The following is a 9,515-nucleotide window of genomic DNA, read 5'->3' on the forward strand; positions in this document are numbered from 1 at the left end:
ATTTATGTAGGAACACAATGACAAAAATGTTTTCATGTTAATTAAAGGTTTTATTATATGCAAATCAAAACATAAACTATTAAAGGCCTCGAGTTAGCCACACTTTATTATTCATTCTCAGTCAGAGTCAGTTTCAGGGTTCAACATGCTAGTCTCCTCTTGTGGGTGCCAAAACTAGCAGAGGAACCCAAACCCTCATGCCAGCTAAGTGCCTGCAGAGCTAAAGCTACAGCTCCCTCAAAACTGCCTCATGTATCCTATTCCTGCCCACTTACTACTGTGTGAGAGAAGGAGGTATTTGGTAAGTTGTAAATTGTGTGTGTGTGTGTGTGTGTGTAATATATTAAATACATCTGAAATGATTAGGCCAATCTGGGAACACCCTCTGTTAGGTTTGATCAAACTATTGAATCAATGCCCCCTCCCCTGGGAACTGGCTTTTAGGCCACTTCACAATGGACATTGCACTTGCCTAGACCACAATCCACTTGCTAAGACAATTGTCTCTCCCCTCCGACTGCCCAGAATCCGGACCTGCACAGAGAATTCTTCGCCCAGAAACAGCCCACCAAAAGTCCTTTAAAAACCGTCGGCTCCCGTCACTGGGGTGCTGGAGCCATCCAGGCTCAGCCACCTGGTGTGTGAATGAGTGAATAAATTCCTAATCCCTCACCATTCTGGCCTCGGGCGTTCCTCCTTCGGCGACCTAACACCCTCTAAGGCAGTGGTTTCCAACCTTTTTTTTGGGCCATGCCCCACCTAAGCATCTCTAAATTCCCGGTGCCCGCCTGTGACATGTAATTCTTCTTATTCAAAAAGTGAACTCCTACTCATGGGGAGGAAGCCTAAAAGGTCATTCACTTGGTCTAAACAACCTTCCAAAGAACATGGCATCCATGAAAGAGAAAAATAAAAGAACAAAGGGACAGTGAACTACGGAGGAAGAAATCACTAAGAAGTTAAAAAAATAATAATATGAAGTGATATGAAAAAATAGCAGTTTCAAAACATAATAGAGAACTGAAATGCATAACTATGTCACAATATATATTTACATACTGTATATGAGGCCTCTATAAGAAATACAAAAACTGTACTGTTTATAACTCATTCTGGAATAGCTCTCCTTAAAAGTCAAATTGCCCCCTTTGGGAACCACTGCTCTAAGGACTTGTTTTTCTTTGTCTTCAATGCATTTAAGTGCACATGACACACACAGTGGCCCTTGGCTTTCTTGTTTCAACATTTAAAAATGGCACAGAGAGGCAACCCTGGTGTTTAGCCTGTTTGCCTTTGTTGAAACCAACAAACTGGGCATTGTCTTTGCACTGTGGTCAGAGCTCTAAATACTTGTCAAGCCCTGGCTGGTGTGGCTCAGTGGAGAGAGTGTCAGCCTGCAGACTGGAGGATCCCAGGTTTGATTCCAATCAAGGGCACAGGCCCGGGTTGTGGGCTCGATCCCCAGTGGGGGGCATGCAGGAGGCAGCTGAGCAATGATTCTCTTTCATCGTTGGTGTTTCTATCTCTCTCTACCTCTCCCTTTCTCTCTGAAATCAATAAAAAATTTTAAAAAATGAAAGAACAAAATCCATAAAAGAAAGAATGTGTAACCAGACATGTCACTATGCAGAGGGCCCCTTTTCAGACCCCTTTAACTCTGCACATTCCCTGCCTTTCTCCCCTTCGCTAGGCTTGCTGGCTCCTCAAGGTTGCAAGCCCCAAGACTCAGGACGGTACCTATCATGTGGCTGGAACTCAGTAATGTTGAAAAATACAATGATTCCTTGTGGAGCAAGTTCAAGGGCTCCGGAAAACAATGTCAAGTATCCTCACTTGTCCGCCAAGTGTTGGACGCAGCCGCGTCCAGCTTCTTTGCGGAGACTGGCGTGACGGTGTGTGCCGCTGACCTTGCCTGAACCTGACCACCATTGTCTGAAAAACGCTGATGGTCATGCAGCTGCGCCACTTCAGGGCTGGGCAGGGATCAGAGAAGCAGGGCAGGAAACCCTTCGGGGGCTAGTGAATGTGCATCCTCTCCACAGTCCAGACTCACGCGGAGGCAGTAGGCCCCCTGCTTCCCAGCGGCCCTGCACTCACAGGCTCGTGCTGGGCAGGCGGTGCAGAGATCTGCGGGAGACCCTGTTCCAGTCCTTCTCTTTACTGGAGGGCCTGGCACGTGGGTAGCACCCAGTAGACGGGGGTTAGTAGGGGCAGTGGAGCCGGAGAATCCCACAGCCTGGAAACAACCCAGGTCAGGCACAGCAGACAGGTCGCCGGTCAGCTCCGCATGTGGCTGCCGTCCCCTAGAGAAGAGGGGCTGGGCGTGGGAGAGGTTGAGAACCCAGAGACCCAGGGCTGGTGGGAACCTTCTTCCCCGTGGCTGGGCCAGCCCTGCCCACAGTCCTGCAAGGAGTGGGGGAAGTCCCATTCTCCGGATTCCCACCATCCCTGTGAGGAAGAACGGCCACTTTACCTGCTCTGTCACAATGTTCAGAGCAGCAAATACCAGCTGCTGGGACAACAGTGCATTGTTGTTTTCAGACGTGTCAGTGCTGAAGTTGCATCGTACAGACGTAGCTGTGCATTTAATTCCCTTAGCTTTTAATTAATTAATTAGTTAATTAATTTTTAAATAAAATCTTCTTTTACAAATTCCAAGTCCTCTCCACATAGTTTTTTTTCTTTTTATTTATTTATTTTTTAAAAATATATTTTTATTGATTTCAGAGAGGAAGGGGGAGGGAGAGAGAGATAGAAACAACAGTGATAAAAGAGCATCATTGATTGGCTGTCCCTGCATACCCCACACTGGGGATTGGGCCTGCAACCCAGGCATGTGCCCTTGACTGGAATCAAACCCAAAACTGTTCAGTCCACAGGCTGATGCTCTATCCACTGAGCCAAACCAGCTAGGGCACATTTAATTCTTTAATCCATTTTGAGTTTATTCTTGTGTATGGTATAAATTGGTGGTCTAGTTCCATTCTTTTGCATGTATCTGTCCAAGTTTCCCAGCACCATTTATTGAATAGACTATCTTTACCCCTTTGAATGTTCTTGCCTCCTTTGTCAAATATGCATTGACCAGCCCATCCAGTGTGGCTCAGTGGTTGAGTGTTGACCCATGAACCAGGCAGGAGGTCATGGTTTGATTCCTAGTGTGGGTACATGCTCAGGTTGTGGGCTTGATCCCCAGTGGGGGGCATGCAGGAGGCAGCCAATCAAAGATTCTCTCTCATTATTGATGTTTCTATCTCTCTCTCCCTCCCCCTTCCTCTCTCTGAAATCAACTAAAAATATTCATGGACCATATAGGTGAGGGTTTATTTCTGGGCTCTCTATTCTGTTCCATTGATCTATATGTCTGTTTTCATGCCAGTACCATGCTGTGATTTTTAATCCTTACCCGAGGATATGTTTATTGATTTTAGAGAGAGAGGAAGGGGACATGGGGGCTGGGGGCAGGAGCGGAGAGAGAGATCAAATCCGCAACTGTTCGTTGGTATAGGGGACAATGCTGCAGCCAATGGAGCCACCTGGCTGGGGCAGTGCCATGTTGTTGTGATGACTATGGCCTTGTAGTATAGTTTGATACCAAGTAGCGTGATACCACCAACTTTGTTCTTCTTTCTCAAGACTGCTATGGCTATTTGGGATCTTTTGTGGTTCCATTTAAATTTTGGTCTATTTGTAGATCCACATGTCTTGAAGGGGAGAAAAAGCACTCACAGTTTGTCAACCAAAAGGTACTAAAATATAATGTATTTCTTTTCCATTTTTCCTATGAATAGCTTTGATAATTTATTTAGCCATGACTATAATCTCACACCTATTTTGTATAGTGATATTTTCCATTAACATTACAACGTGTATTTCTATATTATTACAGACTTTTTGTAAACATCATTTGAATTTTCAAAATAAGCAATGTTGCCCAGATTATTGTTGGTCAACTCTATTTTATAATGCTACTATTTTCATTATTTTGGTCAGTCTTTTGTATCTGACTCTGAGGAATTAAAAATGTTTTTATTATCTCATCAGTTCTATCCCAAATTCGCTGTGTGAGAAATAAGAAGTAGGTTATTTAGTCCAAAGTAGACCCATGTAGACCATGGTCATACTTCAATGGACAGGAAGGAGGACACAGCCATCCTCAGGTACGCCTATGAGAATGAAGAAGCATTTGGTAACGAAGGAACTGGCAGTTAGCGAGTACTTGGTCCCAAGACCCAGGCTGAGTGATCTAACCACTGAGCACGTGCTGACTCTGGGAGAACTGAGTCCAGGGCCCAGGCATCCTGGTTCCCACTCCGGCATCATTTCTACTCTCCCATCCCTTCACCGTGCTCCAGGGGGTCATCTTCCAAACAAACTCCCGGAACCAAATCCTGGTCTCGGGATCTCCTTTTGCAAGACCTGAGCCAAGACAACTTCCTCATCGCAGAAGTGACAGCCTCTGCAGCCCTGGCAGCAGGGGGAGGGGGCTGTCTTGCCTCTGGTCCACTTCTTCTTTTGTTGCCTGTTATAGTAATAAGTTTAGTTAGTATAAGATAGCATAATCAAATTTCATCTCTTATTAGAGTGAATTTTAAACTTTACTTAGAAGAGGAACTTAATTTGTGTGTGTGTGTGTGTGTGTGAGAGACCCTGATAAGTAACTTGTAACGCCCTGCATGTTCACTCCTGACAAATAACTTGTAACTCCTGATCAATGCTGTTCCCACGGAGGCCAGTGCAGCTACAAGATCACCTCTGGGGGGTCAATGCAGGTGCTGAGGCAGGAGCAGGTGCAGATAGACACACCTGGTGGGCGCGGGTGGCCCTAGCTGAGGTGCCTTCAGTCAGCGTTCAAGATAAAGAATGCCTTTGAGCCCAGACTGTTAGAGGCCTCTCTTAGAGTCAAGAGACCGAGCTCCATGCCATGGCGTATTGGACGACCTCCGAGTGTCTCCGGGTGGCCTGCCAAGGACTGAAACCCATCAGCTCTCTGGTAATAAACCTGTGTGATTTCTTGCATTGTTTGTTCCCTGTGTCTTCTCTTAGTTTTTGGTTAAGCTCGGCCATATTAATTAATAGTAAGAACCCTTTGACGTCTGTATTGGTATATCCAAATGAGGCGCTTGGGTCACCTGTGCGTAAGTTCCCATAGATACTGGAACGTTGCCCTTTGATCTGCTTCTGCATCCCACGCTACCTCCCTGTTGTGCACTGGAGTCCTTGCTTCCTTTTAATCAAGTTGAAAGATTCTGTCTTTTTACCCGTGTTCAAAGGTGCCTGTAAAGGGCTGAGCTCTGTGGCCGAACCTACAGCATTCTGTGTGTTCCCTCAGCTCCCGCTGCTCACGAGACCCATTCTCACCCTGGCTGAGAAGTCTGAGCAGTGAGAGGGTTGAGGCGGGGGTTACATAAATCAGTCTGTTAGGCCCTGAGGGGCCTTCCAATCATGTCCATCCAAACGCTTAATATCACATATTAGAAAACAGAGGGGCAGAGAGGGTGAGCATTTGCTCAATACTTTGTGCAACAGAGATTAAGAACTTGACCTCTGACCCGTAAGCCTATGGTCTTCCCTTTCTGAGCTTTTCCTGCACACATCTCACCATTGTTTCCTTTGTTTGACCCAATTCTGCTTGCTCACCACGATTTCCATTATTTATTTCCAGTTGACCTAATTCTTCTATGACCCTGAGCCCTTAACTTATATTCAGGCTGTTTCACAGCTCTGCTGCCCCATTCTGAGGTTGAAAATAAATTTCCATCACTATTTTAACAATAAAGAAAAAAGTAGGAAATAAGTAATTTTTTTGTCAATTTTGGGGTTGTCAATTTTGACCTCTTGCATAGCTCAGCTCCCCTGGAATTTCTGTAATGGGTGTAAGCTGATTTACCCTGGGAAGAGGCACACTTAAATCCCTTGGTCCACTAGCTCTCACCTGCCACTGGAGCTCCACTTGACTGATAATCTGGGTTCCATTTTTAAAGCCCATATTGCCTATGCCTCAGTTTTCTTCCAGTTTCACCTAAACCATCAAGCTTTGTCTCCCTGGGTTTTCCTAACCGAGTCCTCCTGGCCAGGGTGGCCAGTTTCCTCGGCCTTTCAGCCTCTCGTTCTTTGTCTATGCGAGAGGTCAAATTTTTTTTCCTCCAGCCTAACATTAGTATTTGTTTTTCCAAATTATTGTCTTCATTATCTTTTAGGGGGGTTTATTTTGGGTTCTCAAATAGACCCTTGAGGACCAGGGCCATGACCGCAGCCTGCCCCCTGGCATCCCGTGCTGTGAATGCTAGTTATGGACTCAATATTTGTGTCCCTATATGCTGACACCCTAAGCTCCAGCGTGGCTATTTGGAGATGGGGCCTGTGAGGACATAATTAAGTTTAAATTCATAAGGTCAAAAGGTTGGGCCTTACTAGATAAGACACCGGAGAACTGGTTTCTCTCTGTGTGCTAACAGCCAGGAGAGCCCATGTGAAGACAGTGAGAAGGCAGCCATCTGCAAGCCCGGAAGAGAGTTTCACCAGAAACCCAATCATGTGGAACCTTGGCCTTGGACTTCCAGCCTCCGGAACTGTGGGGAAATAATTTCTGTTACTTAAGCCACCCAGCCTGTGGTATTTAGTATGCAGCCTGAGCTAACACCTGCTTGACTGAGAACTTGGCCTCTGTCCTTGAAGCTGGAGCAGAGCTGTATGCTGGGCAGGGCACACTCTACCATCCTTTCCTGTGTTCATGACAGCCTCCTCCCAAATGTGAACAAGGCTCCCACCCACAGCATTTTTACCTCCTTGTGTCCACTGCCTCTGGCATCCCATCAGAAGCCAAGTCTTCAGAGAGCCTACTGGCCCAGGAATTTTCCTATCCCCGTCTCCAGGCCTGGTTATTCTGCCTGTGCTCCTGAGACTGCCTCTTCCCTGCCCTCCTCACCCGTAGTCTTCACCTCGCACACTGAAAAGGAAACAAGCCTCAGAAGTTAGGCAACATGTGCAAGGGCACACAACTGGTTTTAGAACTAGGTTCAAATCGAGTTCATTTTTGCCCTAAATCGAGCATACTTTCCTTTGGACCACTTTTTGTTTAGCCAGAATTTATGATGCTCTGCCATTAGCTATAGCTATTTATGAAACAATCTTACACCCATTATTTGATTGTAAGCTGTGAGGGTTTTAATCTTCCTTGTATCTTGAAAAATGGCTAAGCCAGTGCCTCACACTGGGTAGGTACTCCAACAACAGGCACTGAATTAGAAGTGGGAAATCAGCATCACAGAGGTGAAATGGGGGAAATAGGAGCGACTTGGAGAAAGATTGGGAGGAGGAGGAAGAGATGGTTTCTGAGTTGAGCTTGAGTAACAGAGAAAATTTGTCTGGGCAAAGAAGAAGGGAGTGGTCTGAGGCAGGCCTCTATGTCATGAGTTTAGAGTTGAGCTGTCTGTGGTCCCGTGGGGGCGGGGGTCTGGTGTTTATTCATGGGCTTCAGCTATGCACACCAAACAAGTCACTTAACTTTTTTAGATATTGGTTTCCTAATGGGGAAAGTGGGGAAAATAGAGTACCTATTATTTGAGGTTAATCTGAATAATAAAAGAATGGATGTAAAGGACTCAGCACACTGTCTGGGTCCAATACATGTTATCTATCATGAATAATAAACACTACTAAAATACTATTACTAGTAATGTGGTCTGAAGGTTCACATGCGCACCAGTCTAGCTCTCTAAGTAAATTATTTAATTTACACTCAGAGATAATGCCATTGCTGCCAATAGATTATGAAGCAAAACCAGTTAAAAGCACTATGAAGTTCAGAGGAGCATTCTGTTTACTATGATTTTCCCAATGGATTCCAGGAGTCCTTGGATGTATTTTAGCCTCACAAGGGACAGTTGAAAATCTTGGAAACCAAACTGTTGGGAGGCAGGAGAGTGCTAAATGTCTTCGGGGTATAAGACTCACTTGGCTGAATCACACACTTCGATTTTTGGGAATAGGTTGACCTGCCCCACCTCCAGGATATAACTTCAGGGAATTTAGAGACATCCCTTATCTTTCAGTACTTTGGTTTCTCCATCTCTAAAATCTATAATAATAAAAGCGTAATATGCCAATTAGACCGGATGTGCTTCCAGACGACCTTCCAGACAAAGCCAGGGCTGAGAGGGAAGCCCAGGTCTCAGGTGCCTGCCAGCGGCCGGAGGGAAGCCTGGGTCCCGGGTACCAGAGGGAAGCCAGTGCTGGCAGCTGGGGGAAGGAAGGCCTACTCTTGCAAGAATTTCGTGCATCAGGCCTCTAGTCCTATATAATTAAGAGCTAATATGCAAATGGTTGTCATGCCCTCAGCTGGGGGACCTGAGGCTGCACCCCTCCGCCCTGGGGGGCTTGACAGGGGTGAGGCCAGCCGGGTCTGGGTCTCCAGCGATTTTGAGGCGCACATGGGTGGGTGGGGCTTGACTCTGGGTCCTGCAGCGCACCCCAGACTCTGACAGGAGGGAGATTTTCATATACATTTTACTGATTTCCTTTCATCTCTGAAACTTCTATTATAGAGAAAGGACAAATAGCAATATTAAAATATTTCCTCTAATTAATTCCCTTTTAATGTGCATACATTTTGGGTCACTAGTAAGGATAATATCACTCCTGGGCTATAGGGGGGTTAAATGTGGTACTGTGTGCAAAGCAGGAATCGGGAGATGATTCGGGGATGTTCAGAAGCCTAACTATGAGCCTGTGAGGCTCTGGTCTCAAAGTGCGCCCCCTGTAACAGCACTGTTAGCGCCTTGGAGGACTTGTTAGATACACAGACTCTTGGGCCTGTCCCGGACCTGCTCAATCAGGAGCTCTGGCGGTGGGGTCAGCAATCCGGCTTCTCCAACCGCTCCTGGTGACTCCCTCACCTAGGTTTGAGAACCTATGTGAAGTGATGGGAGCCATAGAAAGTTTTCATCCAGTAACATTCTTGGTTAATTTAATTAAAATTGGTTAAATGGCAAAAAAAAAAAATTCTTGGTTAATAGGATTGAATTGTCTAACTACTGACAAGTTTCCAAAGTTGCTGGAAGATGCCTGTTTATTGATCCTTAATGATCTCCAGGCACAGAACTCGGGTTAGTGGCCATGACCCCAGACACCTGAGCAAGTAGCTCAGCACGTGACAGTTAGAGAAGCTGTGCAGTGCGGGGACCTGGCCGGCAGGGGACGCTCAGCGAGTCCCCCGGCTACAGCGGGTCGCAGAGTTGGCCTGGAAAAGAAGAGCAAGGACAAGCAAACCCCGCAGGGATCGGAAACGAGGGCCCTGAGAGTAGCGAATGCGGGGCGGGAAGGCGATGGGTGAGTGGGAGTGAGGAGGCGGCCCCGGGAAAGGGACACCCTTCGCGCCCCTGGGGACAGGAGGCCGCAGCCTCTCCCGGGCGGAGCGAGGGACCGCAGCCTCTGGCACTGGGTCCCGGCTCGATGTTAGTGCGCGGAAGCGGCACCCTCCTGCGCTCGCACCGTCCCGCGTCTCCCGCAGCCGG

General features: G+C 46.8%; 1 protein-coding gene across 24 annotated transcripts in view; it reads left to right on the forward strand.

The window, feature by feature from the left end:
* Nucleotides 1-4,870: 4,870 nt before the first annotated feature.
* The window catches only part of MAP4K4 (mitogen-activated protein kinase kinase kinase kinase 4), a 237,950-nt gene continuing 233,305 nt past the window's right edge, over nucleotides 4,871-9,515 (forward strand). For all 24 annotated transcript variants that reach the window (XM_006761102.2, XM_015562223.1, XM_006761104.2 and 21 more), the window contains exon 1: nucleotides 4,871-4,993. In XM_006761102.2, the coding sequence (XP_006761165.2) occupies nucleotides 4,925-4,993 (69 nt within the window). In that variant the 5' untranslated portion in view covers nucleotides 4,871-4,924. The remainder of the gene's footprint in view (nucleotides 4,994-9,515) is intronic.

The sequence above is a fragment of the Myotis davidii genome, unplaced genomic scaffold (assembly GCF_000327345.1).
Source record: "Myotis davidii unplaced genomic scaffold, ASM32734v1 scaffold296, whole genome shotgun sequence".
Classification (NCBI taxonomy): Eukaryota; Metazoa; Chordata; class Mammalia; order Chiroptera; family Vespertilionidae; genus Myotis; species Myotis davidii.